This window comes from Xiphias gladius, chromosome 4 (assembly GCF_016859285.1).
Source record: "Xiphias gladius isolate SHS-SW01 ecotype Sanya breed wild chromosome 4, ASM1685928v1, whole genome shotgun sequence".
Classification (NCBI taxonomy): Eukaryota; Metazoa; Chordata; class Actinopteri; order Istiophoriformes; family Xiphiidae; genus Xiphias; species Xiphias gladius.
In genome coordinates this window covers 7,170,952-7,194,479 of record NC_053403.1, presented here as the reverse complement: position 1 = coordinate 7,194,479, position 23,528 = coordinate 7,170,952, and the positions used below count along the sequence as shown (strand labels likewise).

The window sequence follows — 23,528 nt, the reverse complement described above, 5'->3', positions numbered from 1 at the left end:
CACTGTTGAAGGCAAAATGTGTGATTTAGTTAAAATGCTTTTATTGAGTCCATTGTCTTCCTACAGCATACAAACGTCCATCATATTTTTCACTGAAAATAAAATCCTTATGTAAAAAATGTTGTATTTTCCAAACTCTTGTCTACATGTTCATTTGAACCACAGTAACACCAGTCACAGTACCAACAAGTATTTTTTGGAATTACATTTATACACTTATGTAAAACAAAAGTTTCCTATGCTGTACACAAACCCCAAACCAAAAACATAACATTCATCACAATGCTAGACTTAACTGCATTATGTGTCAACACCATTTTAGAGTGTGAAATCCAGAGTCAAAAAAAGTTGACCTTATTCTCAACAGAATAAGTTTATCAGTCCCTGCAAGAAACTGTAACATCCATGAAATTAATTTACTGTCCAGCAGGTTAACTGGTTGAACAATGTGCTTAACTGTACACAAGTGTTCTTGATACTGAAACTGCCAATGCCAGTCGTAATGATGGTTTGAATTTGAGTTTTAAGGACAAATAAAGTATCAATATAGTAAGAATATTCTCGATTATGATCAAATGAAAGCACATGCAAGCATCCTAAATTTATACAGATCGCAAAGAGCAGCTGTGGTGGGGACAGCAGATCAAAAAAAAGAGGGGAAAAGACATGTAAGGGCTCGGAAAACATGGGCAATAAGGACGAAAGTTTGGAAAGTGATTAAAAATTCTCCCACCTACAAGCAAAAGTATCACAAGAAGTAAAGAAAGTGGTCACACGACTTATTAAAAGCATCCTGTCACTGCTGAAAAAAAAAAACTGATTCCCTCTTGAGAAGTTTTTCAAAGCGTAGAGATTAACGACTCTCCAGTCCAATAACGGTGAATCTAGATGCTGCTTCACTCGGGCATTTTGGTGATGTTGTGGGAAGAAATGATGGCATGGCAGTGCTGGGCCTGCAGACCTGTGGGACGAATAAATTGAGAGGCGAGGAGTCACTGGATGTAAACATGCACGTGGGTCCGTACTTGAGGGGAATGACACAAAACAGCAACACTGTGAATCTGCTGTCTTCTATTAATGTTATTAAATTTAAATGCCCAATTAATGACAATAAAATATCTGACTCGAGATCGTTGTTCCTGCCTGACAATGTTTCTATATGTTTGATGTGAAAACGTGGAAGATAGTGATTAGAAAATTCCAGACAGGAAAAAAAACCAAACTTTATTCGAGGAAAACTCTCGTCTTGGCTGTCAGAAGGGTTCATGGGAGCTCCAGTGTGCCAACTCCTCCATGCCGATTCTACTGCCGAAACAAGTTGTCTCTAACTGTTGATTCCCATTAAACGTAAACAAAACTCTTAGCGCTGGCTGTCAGTAGAACGAGAACGGGAGCGGGAGCGGGAGCGCGAGCGAGAGCGGGAGCGGGAGACGGAGGCTCTCTGGGCAGGCGGAGGGGAGGGCGGGGTGGCGGACTTGCTCGTCTTGGAGGAGCGTTTGGCGGGCTCTTTTGATTTGGAGCCCGGGGATGAAGGGCTTCCGGCAGGAGAGCCACTGCGGGAGCGGGAGCGGTTGTGGGCCTTGGCGGGGCTGCGTGAGCGTCGGGGGGAGCGTGATGGAGAGCGACCACGAGAACGAGACCGCGAGCGCGAGGAGCTTTCAGACCGGGAACGACTTCTCGACCTGGGAAAGAGAAGAGAGAAACATTGGGATAAGACAACAATATATACCTGTACTTATACTAAGTATAGCACACACATCAAGATTGGCAGTCTGACTGTGGACAGGTGGTTCAAATAAATCATAGTCAACCCTGCTGGACGCTACTATGATCAGAAGAGGACTTCCTGTGTCTGTGATCTGACTTATAAAGGGGTTAAAAGAACTGTTCAGTGCTATTCTCAAAAGTGCCCAAGTGGCACAGTAATCATGGATGAAGTTATCTTGATAACAGTGTGCTCTAATTACGAATAAAAAGGCAGCCGGGGCTGAAAGTGGAAACAATCATCTGCTCGTTACTAGTCGTGAGTAAAAAAGGAATGCATCAGTCACAATCAGCTGACTTCTCTAATATGTATTGATTTTTTTTTTTTTAGTGAGTGGAGGCTCCAGCAGACAACTTACCTCTTCTTGGCTGCCTCTATGAGCTTGATTTTCCTGCCATTGATTTCCTTTCCAGACAGTTTCTCAAGGGCATTTTTCAGGTCGCTGTAAGAGGCAAACTCTACAACCCTGTAAAAACAACATCCGGCATTATTATTTGGAATGTCAGTCACACTTTCTGTCACGAAATGGATAGTTACTTTCCCCCAAATTGCAAATGCAAGCTCGATACGATACAAGCACGATTTGTACCGAGATACTCATCAGTCAGGTGATGCCGAGAGATAATGCTCTTACCCTTCGTTGAGCTTGGGGCGATGTGCATCTGCGAATGTCACCTCTCCAGCTTGTCTCATGAAATCTTTCAGGTCCTACACATATAAAAATCAGTCACCTTACGGAGGGGCTCAGGAACACAAGTACAGGCTGAGAAATTAAACAGGACTGATTTACCCAAAAAGAGAGATGGTTAGATTCTCTGAGAGGACTACACAGGCTACTGCAGATAAGGAGGAGGAGTCCAAGAACCTCAAAGACCATGTTTCATCAGCCCATCCTAAACAAAATGTGTTTTATATATTTAAAAAAAAGAAAAAAAAAAAAAAAAAAAGAAAAAAGGAAAAGGTATGTGTGCCAATTTAGATAAACAAATTCTGACAAGTGCTATTACTGGGTAGGCTGAGTATCTGCAACAGCTTTGAGATTCTTGGACCCACTCCTCATTTAAAACTACAGAGAGATGAACACCATCTGCATGAACTGAACTGCAGTGGCGCCGCCTGGGCAGCGTTTGGCACAAAGAGCCCCATTTTCCCTGGCAAGGAGGGCACGGGGCTCCGCGCCGGGACCGCCCCTGTCTCGGCACCCCGCCTCAGTAAAGAGAGTGAACAGGGTGGAAGAGAGGAAACTACTACCTGAGAGCGAAACCCTTTGGGGTGGGCCGCAGGCTCTCCGAGCCCACCATAACCTCGGGATAACAGCAGATTATATCCATGGGCACCTGGGAGGAATTCACACTCTCTCTCTCGCTCGCGATGTGCGGGAACACCACAGGGGGGAAGGGAGGGGGGGATATCGATCGATCGAAGCCCCTCAAATTAACGAACCATCGATCAATACGCCACCACCATCACCATCGACTCTCGCTCTTTCCTCTCCTTTCTCTCTGCCAACTCTCTGTTTCCTCTCTCTCGCTCTCAACCACACACCAGGCGTTGCGAGTGAGTGAAGGGGCCGCCAGCGCCTCTAGTGTGGAGCGAGCGCTCACATGACCAGCAGGCGTCAACTAGGAGTAGGACAGACTGGCTGACACCACAGGCTCAACCCAGACAGAAGGACCCAGAAGGGGTTAACTCCACCATAAGCGAGCTCTTCCATATGACACAACAGTCAGGCTGGCAAATAAAGGGGTGAAGAATTGGTTAAAATTTGAAAACAGGAACAGATTTAAGTGTTTTGTTGTTGTTACTGTTCTTTGACTTATTACTTAACTGCATGAAATGCAGACTGATAAGAGAGATGATTTTGAAAGAACACTTTGGGCTTATATACTTTATTGATACATATTAGCGAGCTAAGTCTATAATTATTGATTTGATCTCAGAAATAGATTATCTTATGTTGTTTTTTAGCATCACTTCTAGAATTGTATGTGTATATTGTTGGAGGCAGACTGGTGGAGGTGACAACATTTGTGGTGTTGCAGCTTTTAGAGGCTTGCTGTGTTTAAAAAAACATGTGCCGATACCAACCTGCCAGCTGACACGAGACGACAAATTCTCCACGATCAGGCGGTTCTCAGTGCGCATCGGAGGAGGGTTTCGACTGAAACGGAGACAAATGACTCAGGTGACTGTAGGATAACATTGTGGGGCTCAGATACAGACTTTAGCACAGAGCCTAGGAGCTCCCATTAGCTACTTGTCTGTACCCAAGGCTAATTAATATGAAGGATCTTTCAAATGCAGTGAGCACGGCTCATGTATTGCATTTTGAGTAAGATGTTGAAGATTTCCACCGTGTAGGTGATTTATTACATCCTAAGTAAACTGGTTCACATCATGAGAAAAAGAAACATAAATTCCCAGAATGGCTATTATAAACGTGGACTGCAATAATCTGACTATTGACCTTTCACCAGTATTTAACTGACCTATTTGCACAGTGCACGGATTTACATCTGTTCCTTACTCATTCGAATGAAAGCAAGTGCAACTTGTCTGCCATCATAGTTCAAGTAAAATGTTGTCACCAAAACTGAGGGTGGTGTGAAAACCTTACCTTCGACTGTTCTGGGAGCCTCGGCCGTAGCGATCAGAGAAACGTCCTCCTCCACTGCTGCCACCTCTGCCACGGCCGCCCCGCAGACGAACACGGGCGTGCTCAATGGTCACCCTAAAATAGAAAGAAAGAGTTTTAGGAAAAAGCACTTAGCATGGAAAGGGACAGAGAAAAGGACAGTGGGGAAGGTCAACTCATACAAACTTAGTTTATTAACACTAAAATTACATTTACCACGATAGAAATTCCTACCTTTCATTGCACAGCTCTTTGCCATCAAGCTCATACACTGCGTCTTCAGCATCTCTGGGGTCGTCAAACTCCTACAGCAAACAGAACATACAACAACATTTACAACTTCTATTCTTCACATTTGAGCCTTTTTAACATTGATTATATGTCATTGTTAAATGGGCAAGGAGACCAGTGCCAAACTATTTTAAAATATGTCAGTACAACCGTTCCTCTATTAGCTTCAAAATGCACAGACCATGCACAAAAACTGTTGTGACACAATTACATACTGTTCCTGGAGCTGTTTCACCCCCATCCACAGATCTATATATATATATAGATATATCTATATATATTTGTGTGAATGAGAAGCTTCATTTTTTGATTTTTAATAAAACTGTCAAAACGTCTTTGTCATCATAGGTTTTTGTGTGTAAATTAAGGGTCAACAAAATAAATTAAATTCACTTTAAACTTAGATAATGAAGTTTAAAGTGAAGTGAAATGAATTTTGCAAAAAGAGAAAGCATCTTGGGCTACTATTTACATTATTGATTAGCCTGCCGACTATCTTCTTGATTAAACTATTAATCGTTTAATCTAGAAAATGTATACAAATAGTGAAAAATGCCTGTTAAATTTTCCCAGAGCCCGAGGCGAAAAAAAAAAAAAAGACTGAAGCGATAATTCAATTGTCAAAACAGTTGGTGATTAAGTTTCTGCCATTTGAGTTACTGTATTAATGGACTTATCGTTGCAACTCTCATACTTCCTTAGTGTCTGTACTATCTAATTGTTTAAAGCTCGGTGCCTTTTGCAAAAATAGGTGTTATGTTGTTAAATTTGACAGGCTGAAAAACCCACCAGACAACACTTCATTCATAAAAACTCTCGATTTTGAGACGGTTCAGAGACATCATGCTGAGAGTTTTGCTGAGAGTGTGTGTCAGCAAATATGGTATGGAACAAAAGGCAGACCTTAAATTATTAATAACTCGGTGGTTGTGGGAATACGCCAACATGAATAATGCTTGATCGAGATACATAAAGATTCAGTTGCTTGTAAAGCAGAGTATAAATTGTCAGATTTTTTTTTAATATAGAGTTCTGTGACTTTCTCTGCACATGGAGGAAAGCTGTCGTGGCCCATTTTCTTGTAAGGTTACGCGACTCACCACGAACCCAAAGCCCCTCTTGAGGTCGATATCTCGGATGCGGCCGTATCCTTTGAAGAACCTCTCCACGTCCTTCTCCCTGGCCGAGGGGCTCAGCCGGCCGATGAAAATACGACATCCGCTCATGTTGGTCTTGCTGGAAACGTTTCTGCAGACAGGCGAGGAACACATTCATTTACTCTTCGGGATTTAGCTAACACAGCGTATTGAGAATTACACATACACCAAGACTAGGTCGAACTGGCGAATGCCCCATTTATGTTACCAGGCCTGTGTCATTTCGGTAGCAAGCTAACCAGGTATGTGTAACTTAAGGGCCTTTCCACCAAATTTAACGCTAACTTTTAACCGAAACAAGAACTGCATACTTGACGTTATAATGCGTTTTAATGTCTGTAAACATACCTTTGAGTGATCTTAATGGTATTTTTTTTTTCTTTTTTTTTTGCTAGCTGTCGACAGTGACTGCAAAAGCCAGAATCAAACAAAATGGAGCCTCCGACGTTCAGGGAAGGGGGCAGGAAAACGCGCCGGTTGACGCACGAGGGAGGCGGACACCGCAGAACACGAAGAAAACCGAAGCGCCCCGATAGGGTCTCCGAAAATGACGTCACAGGCCCAGTTCAGTTTCCGGTTCTGACCGCTAGGCATCGCTATAACACTTAGTCAAAGAGACACATCGCAGATATCGCTGTGTGGAGCTCAGCACTAGAGTATATAAATATATAGATTAAAAAAAATAGTATAACAGCGGGACGAAGGACGCGATGATAAACCACATCTCGAGCCAGAAAGAACCATTGTTACACAATTCAGACACAAAAAAAAGGGTCTTTAAGAAGCCGTTGTAAAGATACAACAGCTTCACAGGGAGCTGAGCTCCTCACAGAGGTCATTCTGAAGACTAATCAAACCCAGCTGCAATATTCAGGAAGCAGTCATGAGTCACTTGTAAATGATACAGCACTAAGGCCACCTTTGCCCAAGACCACATGTACTTCCACTTTTATAGTGATTTCACGACAGGTAAGAGTATCGAGAGTTACTATAATGTGACTAATGTACTACCATGTACCTCAGGCACAGTGGAAGTTCTCTTTAAACAAAATGTTACAGGGATTACTGGTGAACCAGTGCTGGGACATTCATCCGAGCTGATATTGACCAGGAGCAGGGGTTTCCCACGGTTCTGATCTTCCGGCATCTAATCCAAAGGAAAGTGGATACACGTTGTCGTGATTGATAGGTACTGGAAATGTCTTTGACATTTGACGTAGGCCTAGCCTTCAGTCTGAAAATGTGTACTTTATATCAGTAAGAATTAAACAGTAACACGGAGGAGAGGAATACAGTCCGACATGCGCTTAAATAAATGAAACATCATCTTCCACATTCAAAAGAAAGCTTTAATTAGAAAGTTATATACACACTGTAAAATTAAATTAAACTTTATACAAATATTAAATTACTATCTTCACACCCACTGCCATGTACAGAGGAAAAACCAAAGCTGAAAGCACTGAAACTATGAATCAGGATGTGTACTTTTTTAACCTGTTATTTTCAGGGAAGCAACACCGTACAACAGTGCTTCTGAACGCAAATTTGATTTTGCGTTGTTTTGGTTTTTTTTCAATCCCCATAATATTTGAATGCCTTGTAGCAAAAGAGAAGCAAAGGAAAAGTGAAATATAGGTGCTTATAGGTTCATCATCATCATCATCATCATCATCATCATCATCATCGCCACAGTTGCTGGAAAAGCTAGGGGAGGACAAAGAAGGATGGACATTCGTTCAGTCGTGTCCACAACAAAAGTAAACTCATTGATAGATACACAGACAGTTTTTATGCATAGAATAGAAAAGAATAGAGTAAGGCCATTGGGAAAACAGAACACGTTGCAATATTGTAAAGCAACCAACGTGGAGGTTTAAGATTATACATCAAAAAAAAGGAAAATGTACAAGTCTAAGGCAACATTCTGTTTTGCATTAATAATGTAGCCGTTGACATTGACAGACAGCCACAAAAGCCAAATAAAACTGAACAGAAATTCAGACAAGTCGTTGTTTTTTTTTTCTAAGCAGTTAAGCTTGAAAAGTGATTCTCAGGATCCATCTGAGTCATGCTGTTTCCAAGGTGACCAGCTCAACCGCCAAAGCTTTTCCAGTGGCAATGAAAACAGACGGTGACTTCTAACAAAATAACAAGATACTCTCTTAAATTTGCGCTTGGCATTAGAGGGGTGAGCGAGTGTATGTGGCGGGGGTGGGTTGCTATATAACAAAACTTTATTTATTTCACTGCAACCAGTTGCAGTTGTGTCGATAATGCACAAAAGTGGAGAGTCTTCAGTTCAGTGTGAAGGTGGGCGAGAGCCAGTTCCTCTAAGGAGACTTCCAGCCATTCAGCAGAAAATGATAAATATTCTAGCTAGAGACTACATGAATAATACACACATTGTGTAGTGGACTTGTTGCCTGAAGCGACGCTGGTTTGTTCATGTGACTTATTCAACACTGGGAGGGATATTTTCCTATGGTGAAAGACGAGGATATTGTGAAGCCAGCCTCTGATCTGAGGAGAGGCAAATCAGGAAATGGCTGTATCGAGGCCTACCATATGAGGACATAGTGCTCTCCTGCCTAGCTGACACACACACAGATGCACACACACGCGCACACGCACACATGAACCCTCAGATTCAATAACTCAGAGCAAACTGAGCCACACACCAAACAATAAATACAGTGGGAAGAGAACAAACAACCTTAAAGTTTAGTCATATGCCCAGTCACCATGTTCAAGGACAACCCTCTCCTCAGCTTTCAGACAAAATGTGACATTATGTCTGTCTCCCCTTATACAAGTAAAATGTGTAGCGCAGTCCTGGAACCAGAACACCAATTAATCCCACTAATGCGACAGAAGCAGCACCTTCCAGACACTGGGTGCAGCTGGAAACAGAAAAGAAAGGAGCAGGTATTTTTTATAGTTGTGATATGGTGCTTCGAAAAATGCTGCACTCTGCTTTTAGCTCTTGTGAAGTGGTTCGCAATCCCACTAATCCATATGCTAGACGCCATCCGGATACACAGATAGCTAGACAGCTAGAGAGAGAGACAGAGGAGGCTTCATGCTTCATTCAGAGTGGGACACTGTGCTATGACAGCAATAACTAAAAACAACATGCAGCATTCACAAAGAGGGCCGCAAAAACCCAGCCCGTCACTCACAACTTTTCAAGTACAGCGGGAAGACGATTCTGATTCTGAGCGCCTCAGCGTCAGGAGCGAACATCACAAGTTATTTGATTTTTTTTTTATCTGCAGTAACCCCAGACAGAGTCGATGTGTCTCGATTGCGAGCAATGTTAATATAGGGATCTACACCTGGAAGGAGGCAAGTGTATGGTAATACATAGCCTATAGTACACAACCTTGACTTGGTATGCATGTTTTACTCATATACATAGGATCTACAGGATTTATGTTGAGCTGGCACCACTTTGTATTTCTGACTTGTCTTCAGTTTGATCCAGTAACTGGGTCCAGTGGTGCTCCGTCACTGCTTACGGTGCAGTGAGTATCGGTTGTTGGCTTTGCTCTGCAGGGGTAGCAATGGTAGAAGAGGTTGCACTGGGGAATGGGCATAGTTCTAGTCTTTTCTCTGCTGGCTGCTGAAGGGAGTCTGGGGAAGTAGGTTGACAGCCCCAGTCAGTCCTGGTCAGCAGTAAGAGAAAGAGGGGCTCTGCTGCTGATGCTGATAGCAGGCTGGCAGGCTTCATGCTTCCTTCAGCAGGGGAATATCTGCAGGGAAACAGAGAAGACATATTAGAATACAGCAGAGGCTATAAAGTCATGCTTGGTGCAGTGCTCTACTCGCCATGGTATCTGTACCGCTCTAACAGCAATCCATTCCATCACCAGAAACATTTCAACGTAAACTGGTTTGAAAATTTTTTAGTCATTTGCAGTCGGTGGTTTTGTCTATTGTCAAATTTGGTCAATAAAAATGCCAATCTAAAAAAAGATCTGTATTAGACAGGCTGCTCACTGACTACTTCTAACGCTATAACAGTGTTGTCTAAACATTTCCCACTGTTTTACAAATGCATGCATTAGAAGTTTGAATGATTAGCTGAAATCTTTCAATTATTTGAAAGTTAATGGTTAATTACAAACTTTATCCAATAGAGAGAGTGAAAGTTTTTAATTTAAACTGCTCGTGTCTTTATAGAATGTCTCAATCAGTACCTGAGTCTATACAATGAATAACATTTAATATGAGCTGACATTTCTATTAAAAAGTATTGATTTTGTTGGCAAATAAAATTACTCTTGACAGGTGTTTTTTGTCTTCACTAGTCCTTGGCAACTGAGGAAAAAGTCTGAATGACTTTGTGTGTCTTGTTATTTGAGCTAGACCAATAAACTGGCTGATATTTGCTCATAGCATATAGTTGGGCAAGGTTAGTAACATGACACTGAAGTGCAGAAATAGCGAAGATGTGTTTGAGATAAATTAAAAATAATTTAAGAATTACATTATTTGTCCACCGAATTTAATTGTTCTGCTTAATAAATCCTTTGGTTATAATTCTTTAAAATGAAAAAGTTAAGGGATTCCTTTTAAAAAGGGTGTCCGCTTTGCGTTATGTGTTTATGTAAAGAACAGTGAATATCAGCCAATTTATCACTACTGAGTATTTATACCTGTCAAGTAGCAATAATCTGTATCAGTTGGGGTCTCCTTCTATGTATGTGTAATAACACATACTGTTCCCTCTTACCATCAGAAAATTCATCCGTAGAGGTGACAGAAAGCAGACTGTTCTGGTCGCTGCTCTCAGAGTCTCTACGGAGGGGTAGGGGGCCTGCGCATGCACCCCCAGGGTGCTCTCTAGCCCATGATGATGAAGAAGAGGAGGAGGAAGAGGGGGCCTGATGAACCAGCACCGTCTCTGCGTGACGGCGGGAAGAGAAGGATGATGAGGAGGAGGTGGATGGGAGACAGAAGTCTAAGTCTCTGTGGTGGCGGGTTCTGCTGGGGCCTTGGCCTCCCGTGGCCCCCTGAGGAAGCCCCTCAGAGAGCACGATGGGGACTCGAGACTCCGGAGGAGCTGGAGGAGGTGGTGGAGAAGGAGGAGGACCAGAAGCACCACAGGGTCCACCACTTCCATATACTGCCTCTTCATAGGAGGGCAGAGTCACCTGGACGCCCTCCACCATGATGGAACTGGCCTGGCCTGAGACTCCCTGCTCCCTCCTGATGGACGGAGGGACAAAGATAAGAGTGAGGCAGGCAGACAGACAGACAAGTGTGGACAAGGTGGATCATGACACCAGGTTCGGGTTGAAAGGCATGATGCAGTCATGTGTGTTGCGTGCCGCAGCAGAACGTCTGAGTGGAGGTGATTAGTGTTGACTGTACAAGCCCTTTCTAGCAGGCTGCACTAAGCCCTCAGGCCACTACACAATCAACAAGAGTGCCAATGAGCATTAGATCAAATCGTTCTGGCCTTTTTATCACCGAGGCAGTTAGCGACTGTGATGGGATTAACTTCTTTTTCGTGCTTTTACTTTCATTTCTCAGGTATTTAAGAAATGCCAACTCGTAAAACTAGTTGCCTTCTTATGTGGAGACCTTTACGTAACTGGTTTCAACCAAAACGTCTGAATAAAAGGTGTGTCCACGGAGAGAATGACGAGCCAAACCTTCAGTGTTAATTTGTAGCATAGTGGGAGGTAGTTTTACAACACCAAATATAAAAGGGCAGTGTTCTTCAAGAATAAACAAAACTAAAGCTTTTTAGGAGTTTCTAGCAACAGCAGGCTGTTTAAGTTGTGGAAAGCTGACAAAAAAAAAAAATCCTTTTTAACATGTTCAAGCTCTAATTAAAGCTAAACAGAAAACAAAGCGCACTCAGAGCAACATGGAGACTGAAGGGTCTGGGTCAAGAACTAAAACTAATAACCTGACACTTCTGAAGAAGTGTGAAGAAGTGTCAGCTAACCCAAGAAGCCAGAGGATCAGGTGGGTTTAGCCGGCAGGATATCTGCAACAACAATCTTTGTTGTCCGCCTCAGGGAAGAGACGATTAAACAATGTCATAGTCCAGACTTGCCATTTAACAGATCGAATGCCATGCACCAAACTGTGACTCAAATTGTGTGTGATTTTAAGCTTCAAATCTATAGCAGACATACATCTAGTACATGACTGTGTAAAGACATGCCGAGTGGAGTTTTTGTGTGCTTGTAACTATAAAAGTGAAATGTTATAAACAGAACTGATTGAACTGATGAGTCAAAACAACCAAAAAAAGATCTGGGAGATAAGATAGAGGTTACACATTGCATCAGCACTGTTCTCACGGGTCAAAAGTTATTTCATCAATTATTCTGATAATATTAATAAAATTCAGAGTCTAGCATTGCAGTCCTGTTGTGGTGAAGTTAAGGATCTGGCATATATTTGGGTGAGAATATTGTAATGCGGGTGTATCTTACCTGCTGTGATGGAAGGACTTGAGTTTTGGCTGTACAAGAACAAACAACACCACTAAAAGCAGGATGAGTGCCACAGAACTAGCTGTGGATGCCACAATAGACAGAGCCGGTATACCCAGCGGAGAGCTTGGCTCTTTGTCTGAGGGACACAAGGAGAGAGAAAGAGGAAGTGAGAATATGGTTCACTGATTCTGATTCTACATTTCCTGCACGAGGTTGTGTGATAACAAACAGAGACAGTACACGGAAGCTGAGGTGAACAGACCTTGCGTTAATCGGCAGCTAATCTGCATGGGACTGTCCCACTCGCCGTTCTGGCAGGTGAGGAACTTGTAGTCTCCCTTCAGAGCGTAGCCCTCGTCACAGAAGTACTCGATGACGGTCTTCTGGGTGAGGCGGTGGCAGGGAGATGGGTGACAGCGGTAGCCCCCGTTCTCTGGTTCGGTGGGGGGTGAACACACTGGGAAGAAGAGGAGGCAATTGAGATTTTGACCAACCATGGCTTTTGTTGTGCACAGAAAATGTCTTTGGCTGAAATTTCTACCTGCAGTTGGGGTTTGATTTCTGTGGTTCAATAAATGCTCAGATTTAGCTTTAATTTCCCATTGATCCCCGCTGGCTCTCATTGGCAACCTTACTGTTTGTGTTATGGTACTGTGTGCTTGAACTGATGTGATATTTCAGTTTTGATGCAGTCACGTTTTAAGAACAAATTCTCAAAGCCCATAAAGCTGATTCTGAAGTTCATGACTCCATGTACTTGACCAGTTATAACAGGAAGTTTATATAGGTTGGAATTATTTCTACTCAGACAGACAAATTAGACTTGCATATGAGCATAATAAGCCAAGAATGACCATTAAAAATCAGCAAAACAGACCATACATTGCTTTAAATTATACTAAAAACAAAAAGTAAAAAGTTTTCAGGAAACACTCAGTTATGTTGCTTGTGTGCTGGTGATTGACGTGTATATATATTTTTGAATCTTGCTCACCGTTGCTTCTGATGCAGTGTGGTGGTTGATGGGACCAGGCTCCAGAACTGGTGCAAATGATGGTGGTGGGTCCATCTGCAGTGTAGCCAGGCTCACAGTCATAGGTTAGCAGGGTGCCCGGGGGAAAAGAGCCCCGGTTAGCTTCGGTCTGGTTCAGCAGGTCTCCGTGCTGTACGCCAGGTGGCCGAGCACAACCTAAAGACAGAGAATCAAGTGAAGAGAATGAGAATTAGTTGGCTGCATAAAGGCCTAAACGATAGAAGCCCTTAAAGTTTTGCTTTCTAAACAGGACAAAAGTAAGACATGAAGCTTCTTTCTCTGGCTCTAGACTGGAGTCATGATCATTTACTGCTTATGTAGGGAACTTCTAGCTGCAGGCCAGCAGCTAAATTGGGATTCTGAACCATATTTTAATAATGTAAGGTAACAAGGTAATTATAAAAAGGTATGTAGGTAACCCTATTGGAGTCGAGACTGCCTCTAGACAGGATACGTGGCATCTTAATTTTCATATTATGCAGGGATTTCCATGTGTTAAACTCCTGCTGGGGAAACAGGGACAATTTGTCTTAAATGTGGCCTGGTTCTTTGAAGAATTATGTAATATTATGTCAAAAAACCCCAGTATTTACAATCACTAATAGTGTGTTTTGTTATGGCTGGCTCCATCAAAGGCTACTGGAGAACCTTGATAATAGTTTTCCAGTTACTCTTAAATTTTAGTATTACATTAATGTGGGGCCGTTGGAATATTGTGCCGTTTTATCATTACGCCGACATGAACTCTGCCGGTCCCCTCCAAAGCGCCTGCCACTGGGGTCAAACAACTTTTCAAAAGGGAAACTGTCAAGTTGAGTGGCTTAGCTGATAATTAAAGCTCAGAGGTATTGTTACTTGAAACTAGGCTGCATTTTACACAGGCAAGGAAGAGGCACTGTATCAACATGACAAGTTAGGTGGAGATAGCCATGGTGTGCAGTGCAGAGAATATCTCAAGTGCCTACAGTGGATTAAGTAGCTTCATATAGATCTAATTTCTCTCGATTATCTCCTGCTCATTAGACTGTGTTCATCCCACGCCACCACTGGTCTGTCTCTCAGGCAGTGAGACAGGATCTTTAACAAGGCTTGTTCTTGGCTCTAATGACAGACTTGAAGCTCTAAGCCAGCCAATGAAGATGAAACAGAAGACCTCAAGTTAATTGCGCTTTGATCCACCTTCCCATCATCATGTCTATGATGTTGCACTGTCACGCCAGCTTCTTGTGTCAGTGTATGTTTCATCACAGTGAGAGTGTAAATTATCTGAATTTGTGCTGCACTCCCAAAGCTCCAAACACTGTCCACACACACCCACGCTGATGTTAATATACACACACATTTCGAGCTGCAACCTGGCAAGAGCAGATCATCTAAATCCACAATCTGACATAACATTGCAACACCTGTGTAAACTGAGACACGACAGCAGGACTCTGACTTCACCTCCACTATCACTGGTCTGAGGACTGATCAATGTTCCTTGGAAATTACAGATGCTGACAACTCAATTTTATTATCACTGATCTGGCCAATCTGCAAAGTGATTATGCAAAATTTGGGCTTGGCTTCAATGGAAAATTTTTCACTATGAACTCTAAACACTTAAAACCCCTTTTGGCTATCATATAAAAATTAAATCTCTCGTAGTAAGTGAAAGATTTACAGTGTCTTATCTGTACATCTTATCTGTTTATTAAATTCAATTATATGATGTGCAGTGATTTCTCTCTGTAGGCGCAAACATAAGTAAATTTAAAAAACACCCCCCACAATAAAGAAAATTAAAAACGCCATCAACACAAATGACCATATGTCTCATTATTTAATCTTTGGTCTGATTATTTACAAAATCATATTAGCTACGGTCTATTGCAGTGCCTTATCACTTGTTTGACATAAACAAACACACCAACATTGCAAACAGCCACTTTGTCTTGCCTGTGTGTCTGTTTAGAGATTGAAAGAGAGACTATTTCCAGAGCTGTGCCTCTAACATCCTCTAATCTCCGGGGAGAAATGCTGCTCTAAGCTGGCAGCACAAGATTAAATGCAAACACTCAAATGTGCAGGCGCCTATTCGCTCTCTCTCACACTCACACACTCACACACACACACACACACACACACACACACACACACTCACACACACACACACACACACACACACACACACACACACACACACACACACACACGTTCCACTATCCCTGTGGGGACACCTCTTGCCATAATGCATTCCCTAACCTAGACCTAACTCTAGCCCGAATCCTAAAACCAAATCTTAACCCTCAAAAAACTGTCTCTACCTGTGGGAACCTAAATTTTTTCCCCCACTGATACGAGTCCCCAGTGGGTTAGTGTGCATTCAATTTAAAGTCCCCACTGAGACATAAAAACAAGTACACAGGCACAGGCGCGCACACACACACACACACACACACACACACACACACACACACACACACACACACACACACACACACACACACACACACACACACACAAAGTTAACATCCACAAACTAAAGAAACTCCCAGGACTAAGGCATGTAATACCAAAGGGTGTATTACTGAATTCAGCTGAGGACAGATTTGGTGTGGGCGCTCAAGGACTGCTAAGTGGAACAAAACATGGAGTTACCACCTGGTTATTAGGGATATACTGTAAAGCTGTAGTTGTGAAACTACTGTGGATATTCGGGCTGGTTTATAGCCTTCTATAATTCTATCTTTCTCAATCACAAAATACTTTGTTATAGGGCTGCAACTAATTATTACTTTAATTGGTTAATCTGCTCATTATTTTCCTAAATAAATCAATTATCATTTGGTCTGTAGAATATCAGAAAATACAGTTTTCCAAACGCCAAAGTGACCACATCAAATTACTCATTTTGTCCCACCAAGAGTACAAAACCAAAATATATTCAATTAGTTGTTTCCTAATTTTTCACAAGGAGCCTGAAGAACATACATCCTTTGAAACAAATCTTCCATGTTGAATCTCGTTTTTACAAACGAAATTATACCAACTAATTAGATTAAAATCAATATGAGAGCTACAATGATAAATTAGCCAACATCAACTCATTCCAGATAGGAGGAGGAGCATATGTCGGCCGATAAGTAACAAGAAATTGCAGTACAGAAATGCCAAACTACGTTTGAGGTCATTTACATGTAGAAACTGTAAAATGTCCTTCTCATTATGTATTTTTTTTTTAATCAAAAAATAAAGAAAAAAAAAGAAAACCAACCCAACAAATCCAAGGCATCCAATCTAGATTATTATTTTATGTTATGTATCTATGTAACAATATCAAATATCAATATCAAGTATCAATTGGGCTAGAATCAAATGCACCAGCCCTGTAAAGGACAGAGTAATACTCTGTGCATTAATGTGGTTTAGCTGTGATATGTAGAAAGCAACATTTTGAGAGCCAGGTATTGCACTGACAGTGATTATCCAGTATTCAGCCACGACAAACAGGCTGGTTTAATGTCTCAAACACTGAACTGAACATTTGCTTAACAGGATACAACATGCGCACGGTTTGTGCATTAAAGTAGTATCAATATTTCTTCCTCAAACACATCCATACTCTTGATCTCACACACAGAAACACTATTTGTACACTCAAATTCCAGGATGCCATTTGACACCATGACCTGAGCAGTTGTTCGCCGAGTTGCTTCAGGGCAACTAAAGGCCATCTGTGGAGGAGATGGAGCTGATGGAGGTGGTAAAGGTGATGCACTGATGACCCAAGGCAGCAGGGGACCAAAAAGGCCTTAGGGCACAGTTTAGGACAATAGCCTTTAGCCAGCAGCCACTGTTAGGTTCTTTTGTTAAGCACTGCAAGGCAGTCAACAGAACTGTAGAAGACTGATGAGTATTAATGGTATTCATCATCTTTAGCTTCTAAACTGCTCTCTCATCTGCAAGATTGTCTCAGAGATTAAGGCATATGCAAACACAAATGAATGAGCAAATGAATTTAAGTACACCGATTTATGTTATTCTTCAATGAAGGCTGATGAAAAACTCCACTCATGCTGCCTACCATGTATTTAAAAACACCCTTTCAGTACCTGAAAACCTAACTGTAACAAAAGCTTCCTCCACACTCTACAAGTCTACAGTGATTAGATCAGACTACATACTGTATGTAAACTCACTGCTAGATAAAAATAGTGAGGAGGGAAACATTGAGGAGACCAGTGGATGAGTTTCAGTAGGAAGAACATACAGCATAATCTGGCTTTAACTCAAAGGGTGACAATGTTCTCATCAAGTATAAGACTTTTAAATACCGAATGGGGCAAGCTAGTTATTTTTGCAGCTTTAAGCAAATCCTCTAATTTTTATGTTGTTGTTGCGAAGTCCATAAGGAACCTCCCTGAATTATTATGGGTTTTTTTGATAAAGCATTAAGAAATAGTTACAGTGCCAGATCTCACACAGTCGAGGGTCAATTCTTACAGAGAGATCAGGGCACAGAGGTTACTGAAGTCAGGTCAGTGCAAACAAACCATCAAGCCATTTTGAAACCTGTGGCCCAGCAAACCAGACTCTCCGTCTCATGCAAGGAAAACCTTGTAACCTGTACAAACCCCTTAGTTACATCATCTGAGTTTTCCAGATGTCATTTGCACCCACTGCAGTTACACAAGCACTTACATTGACTGTGTGGTTAGATGGCATTAGAAAATTCTGCTGCAAGCCTTTACCTGCCTTGTAACACACACAGCCAATTACATTGTTACAGCAAGTTGACGAGCACAATGTACCAACATGATTTTTACCAATATCTCCCATATTAGACGATACAACTTTTCGGACATACTGTATCTCCTAAGGTGTTTTTAAACAGTTGCTAATTGGACTGTACTAACTGAAACACTTGTAGAGAGAAAAGGTCACAAAAATGTCAATTTCACAAAGTAATAATATGACATAAGCCGATAGATAGTACACCAATATATATAAGAGCAGCTCTAGGTTATGTTACTATGCTGGTCCTAATGTAGTGCTTCATTGTATTAGAGCTGAAACAATTTGTCAATTATTCTTTGATTCAATCTAGAGAAAAGTAACTGGAACTTTTTGATAAACAATCAATCAATCATTCTACACATTTTCTGGTTCCATCTTATCAAATATGAGAATTTGCTGCTTTCCTTTGTCACAGACATTGTATAGTAGCACCAACTAACAACATAGACCCGAAATATGGACTAAATATGTATAAATGCACACACATACACACTTTCCTTGCACACTGCATCCCTTGAGAATAGAACAACTAAAACCCATGTCAGCTTAACAAGTGAAAATGCAGAAAAAATATGTTAAGACAAAGAAATATCTAAAAAATGGTTCTACAAGTTAGAGCAATGAAGAAATTTAACTTAATCTCATTCTCCCACAGGGTTAAAAGAAGTCAGCGCCTACCTTAGAACAAGAATGTTGGGCAGATATATAAATATATTCAACTTCAAATAACTGAGCCTAGCTTAAAAAACAAATCACGACTTTTGCAGGTGAGGTCAGGTTAGAAAACAGTGACAAGAGTAACTAAGGAACGGAGAAAAAAAACATACTGACAGTAAAATGTGCTCATCATCTGATAAACAGGCAGGAAGAAAGAGAGTGGGAAGGGAGAAAGGGAGAGAGGGTAAGAGAGCGCAGAAAAACATCAGCATCATGGAGCACTGTGGCCCAGAGCAATCACAAGCCAAAAAGAGACATGTCTTGGCAGGTTGACCAATAGTTCTGTGTGTTAGGGAGAGGCTCTGTACAACAACAACAATGGGAAGAGGAGGCAGCAGGCTGCTACAGTACATACCACACTATGGGCTGGGCTAGCACAAACGGAGAGAAAGAATGAACCCCTGCTTCAGTATCCAGAGATGGTGAAGTGCTAAAGATATATACCCTTGCAGTCTTTCCCCTTTCCATCACCCTCTCAGCCTAGATTGAATATTGGCTTTGAAAACACACACACACACACACACACACACACACACACACACACACACACACACACACACACACACACACACACACACACACACACACACAGGAAAAAAACTGATTAAAGCACTAAGCAAAGCCAGAGTGGATTTCAGCAGACCGTGTTTTGCACTTATGCGGAAGGGAATGAGTCACAGTTAAACACAAGCTGTTCTCCCAATGGTCTGATGGTAAGTGTTTGCTCAAGACAATGGGTTTCTTAGAAATGTTGAAAACAGTAATGACTAAAACAGATTCATAAGTTCCTTGTGACAGCTGGAAATAGTGGGTGAAAACGACATACTTAGAGAAATGTCCGGTACATTTGTGTTTAAAGTCAGAGATTATCCCATGTTTCCTTTCAATATCCACTGAAACCTATAACAGTACTTAAACTTTGGCATTTGCCATGTTGAGTAAAATAAAGTAGACATATAAAGAGGAAAAACTATTAGAAATCTTCTGGGCACGCAACTGTAAAATGATCAAAGAGTTTAATTGTTAAGGGGTTGGAGAAACACTTGAGGTGTAGTGGGAGGACTGGACCGGGGCAGAGCGCCCATGAGGCTGATTGCTAATCCCAACATCCAGCGCCTTAAGGCTGTGCTGGAGGAGACTCAGGACATGGGGGGCGTTAAAATCCCCCTGCCTTACTCTGAAGTGTCTGCCTGGCTGTGAATATCTCCCTCTCCCCATCTGTTACGAATGGCACTCGCCCGCTAAGAGTTAGAAGGAGGGGGTGGATTGAGGAAAACCCTAGTGGGGCGAAGACAAGGGTTTAAGCCCTCTTTGCCCAGGCAAATTAAAATTCTAATTATCCTCTATTACAAGCTGGGAGCACTCTAAAGCAGATCAGATACTGATGACTTCTGCAGCCGGCTGTTTGGTTGCTCCATATAACAATAGGCCATAAAAGAGGGTTTGTTTTCCACTGTTTGTGTGTGTGCGCATGCGTGAGCGTGTCCAAGTGTGTTGGAAAGCAGGGGAATTTGTGTGCATGAATATATGTTAAAGGGGGCTGTGCGTTGGATTAAGCTAAAGACTGAGGGGATGATGATGCTCTCTTTGTCCTGGTAATGTTTCTGTTCCGTTTGTTGGCTGCTCTCCAAGTCCGCTGTTGTTGTTTTTGATGATGTTGCTGTCATTTTTGGGACAAGGGTGTTTTTGTTTTTTGCCACGTTCCCCAGTCTCTAACAATAATCCAAAGGATTTTTAGCCAAGCTGTTGTTATTAGAGTGCAGTACAGTGCAGCAGAGCCCTTGGTGGGATAGAGAGAATAAGAGGGCTCACCATTCATTTCTGCTTCTGGAGGATGGTGGAAAAATAAAGAGAGAGGGCATCTTGTTTTCTTCCTCTTCTGAGATTACTTTTTTGGTATTTTTTGCCTTTATTAGACAGCTGACAGTGTAGCTGAGGACAGGAAACATGGGAAGATGGGGAGAGAGCTAATGATATGGTCCGCAGCTGCAATTAAACCATGGACACCTCTGAGAATGTCATGTTAAATCTGTCTTTGTTACAACCAATGACAAAAGTACTAACAACGTAAAGTAGTACTGAAATGATTAGTCGATTAATCAGTTCTGTCAACTGACGTAACAATTGTCTCAAACAATTTTAAAATTTGATATTTTTCAAACAAAAATGGCAATAATTAACTGTTACAAGCTTCTCAAATGTGGATATTTCCTGGTTCTCTTAGTCTTCCAAAACAGTAAGCTGGTTTTGGATTGGTGACAGTACGAAACATCACATTTGTAGACGTCACTATGGGCTCTTGTGATGGACGTTTTTTTTCACTGTTGGTTAACATTTTTGTGGGCCAAATGAATAATCATTGAATTTAGAAGAAAAATTAGTAGAGTAATACAATTACTGTCACCCTAAAGTAAAGACTTATCTATAAAGCAGTTAACTGAACAAAAGTTACAGTGCTTCACATTTAAGCACAAAATAATAAATACGCAGGATAGTAATATGCACAAGAACAATGGACATAACATGAAACAAAGATGAAAAACATTAATTAAGAAAAGCGAGGGTATATAAGTGTCTCTTGAGAAGTTTTTAAAAAAATTAATTGAGTAAAACTGTTCCTAAGTTAAAATAGCAAATGCAGGTTTTCCATTTGTTTTAAGTGAGGCTCTGGGAACATTGGTTGGCAGACCTGAGGGACTTTTCATTACTATATGGACATAACAATTCGGAAACCTGCTCAAGGGCTTCACTATGTAATGCATGAAAGGTAACAACTAAACCTTCGTTCTTTGTTAAAGACATATGTGTAAGATGGGCAAAAAAAACCAAAAAAAAAAAACAGTAATTTTCTTTATAACTTACAAAACAGAAACAGTTAGTTAGGTGATAAAAATGATACATCTGGGAAACACGAGTCTATCAAGTCCTACAATTCAAAGTAACTACACTGGTGTAGTCACTGTAGTAGTGTAGTAAAAGACACACAATGAGAAGCTTTGTAACGTTTGGTAAACTTCAGATATGATGTCACTCTGTCTTCAATTCCAGACCATTAAAGTACCTTTAACGTTATTTCGTAATGTAGACTCTAAACTAGAAATTATCAGATGAGTCATAGTGAAACTGAAAACTGTGATATCATATCTATCTATCTATCTATCTATCTATCTATGTGTGTGTGTGTGTGTGTGTGTGTGTGTGTGTGTGTGTGTGTGTGTGTGTGTGTGTGTGTGTGTGTGTGTGTGTGTGTGTGTGTGTGTGTGTGTGTGTGTGTGTGTGTGTGTGTGTAGAGGAAGCTTCCTGCACTCACTTTCCTTCTTTCACTAATACACAAAACATCAAAGATGAGGTTTCAGTGAGAAACACTTCGAACATTATGAGGTGACACATCTCAGTACACTGACCTGGATGGGTGACACGGGGCCATAACATGGGACTCTTAATGTCTGGGTGAGCGATACTAGCAGTGTCATGTTCTACTGTGAGCAACTGAGAAGTTGTCATGCAGTAATAGTAACACACACACCCACACACACCCACCCACACACACATCTGCTTTCATATTCTGTCCACCCATAACAGCTGGGCACTGACTGACTACGAACTGAGAGAAAGACAGAAAGAGAACTAAAGCACATTTTGTTGAACAAGGGGAAAGGTTATGGGAAAGAAAAATGTGAAAAAAAACTGTTATAAAAGGTGGACTTGTATTACTGTAGGGCAGAAAGAATGCAGAACAAAGCTAAAACCTCAAAGCATGAAACCCATTTTTCCAAAAAAGCACTGTTGTTCTATCTCCAGGGGCCTCTGAGGGAAGGTGGAGGGCCCTAACTGAGGAAGAATGGAGGAGGAGGAGTATGAAGAGGAGGATGAAGAACAGGGAGGCAGTGTGAGGGAGGTGCCGTCACATTTATATAAAAGCCTGAGTACACACAGATACAGGAGGACAGTTTATTCACTATGCAATTGTAGATTGCAAGTGTCCCAAGGCGCCTTTGTAAACAACAGGTTTGTGTTACTCACCGACAACCTATCTCTGTTGTGTGAATGTTAGGGGCACAGGGTATGAAGCTGAGTGTCAGACGGAGCATTGGGCCCTCGTGTCATCACCACACACTGCCACAAAGGCCAAGCAAGGTCCATATTGTACACTGGAGCCAAAACCAACAGTGTCATTTCTACAGTAAACAGGAAATTTGCAACAGAACATAAGACAAATAGCTGCGGGCTTCCAGAAGAGCATTTGTAGACAACTTAGCCGGCCTCTCATTACATCTCTTCCTACAGCTGCAACACAGAAACAAACACATACTGCATACACCCATGGTGAAGGAAGTCTCTAAACAGACAGAAACATCCTCCCTCTCCCCACCCATTCCTCCCCTGCTGTTGCAATGCATTTAGCAAGCCACGTGTGCTGCATTTACACCCCATTGTCCTCGCTCACCAAGGGATGGGTCACAGTGACAGATTTAAGCAGCGTGCCTCTGAAAAGCACAACAGACAACTTTGCATTTGAAGGGTTAAATATGCATGAGAGGCCAAAGTGGGTGAGGGCAGGGGGGAGTACAACCATTGTGTGACCCTCTCTTCAGCCTCTAAGATACAAGCATACACACACATACACGCACTTTTTGTCCTCGAGTAACAGATGGGAGGATGTTAGCGGAGGAGAACAGTGAGCTCC

General features: G+C 41.7%; 2 protein-coding genes across 3 annotated transcripts in view; both read right to left on the bottom strand.

Moving 5' to 3' along the window:
* Window positions 1–40: 40 nt before the first annotated feature.
* On the bottom strand, window positions 41–6,389 carry srsf5b (serine and arginine rich splicing factor 5b). The gene is made up of 8 exons (XM_040125830.1): window positions 6,197–6,389; window positions 5,792–5,939; window positions 4,635–4,705; window positions 4,383–4,496; window positions 3,854–3,926; window positions 2,400–2,473; window positions 2,124–2,231; window positions 41–1,682 (listed from the first exon to the last, which is right to left on the bottom strand). Exons 2-8 carry the CDS (start codon window positions 5,915–5,917, stop codon window positions 1,361–1,363), a joined length of 888 nt encoding a protein of 295 aa, XP_039981764.1. The 5' UTR covers window positions 5,918–5,939; window positions 6,197–6,389; the 3' UTR covers window positions 41–1,360.
* A 790-nt stretch (window positions 6,390–7,179) lies between these two features.
* The window catches only part of susd6 (sushi domain containing 6), a 37,906-nt gene continuing 21,557 nt past the window's right edge, over window positions 7,180–23,528 (bottom strand). For both annotated transcript variants that reach the window (XM_040124872.1, XM_040124871.1), the window contains exons 3-7: window positions 13,304–13,498; window positions 12,572–12,766; window positions 12,307–12,445; window positions 10,587–11,062; window positions 7,180–9,603 (exon numbers count right to left, since the gene is read on the bottom strand). In XM_040124872.1, the coding sequence (XP_039980806.1) occupies window positions 9,578–9,603; window positions 10,587–11,062; window positions 12,307–12,445; window positions 12,572–12,766; window positions 13,304–13,498 (1,031 nt within the window). In that variant the 3' untranslated portion in view covers window positions 7,180–9,577. The remainder of the gene's footprint in view (window positions 9,604–10,586; window positions 11,063–12,306; window positions 12,446–12,571; window positions 12,767–13,303; window positions 13,499–23,528) is intronic.

What these genes read in the sequence shown, in the direction of transcription:
- srsf5b (XM_040125830.1), bottom strand. Translation starts at nt 5,917, where the DNA reads ATGAGCGGATGTCGTATTTTCATCGGCCGGCTGAGCCCCTCGGCCAGG. An exon ending in AGAGGGGCTTTGGGTTCGTG is followed by an intron (nt 4,706 to 5,791) that starts GTGAGTCGCGTA and finishes TGTTTGCTGTAG; the next exon opens with GAGTTTGACGACCCCAGAGA. An exon ending in CGTCTCGTGTCAGCTGGCAG is followed by an intron (nt 2,474 to 3,853) that starts GTTGGTATCGGC and finishes TTATATGTGTAG; the next exon opens with GACCTGAAAGATTTCATGAG.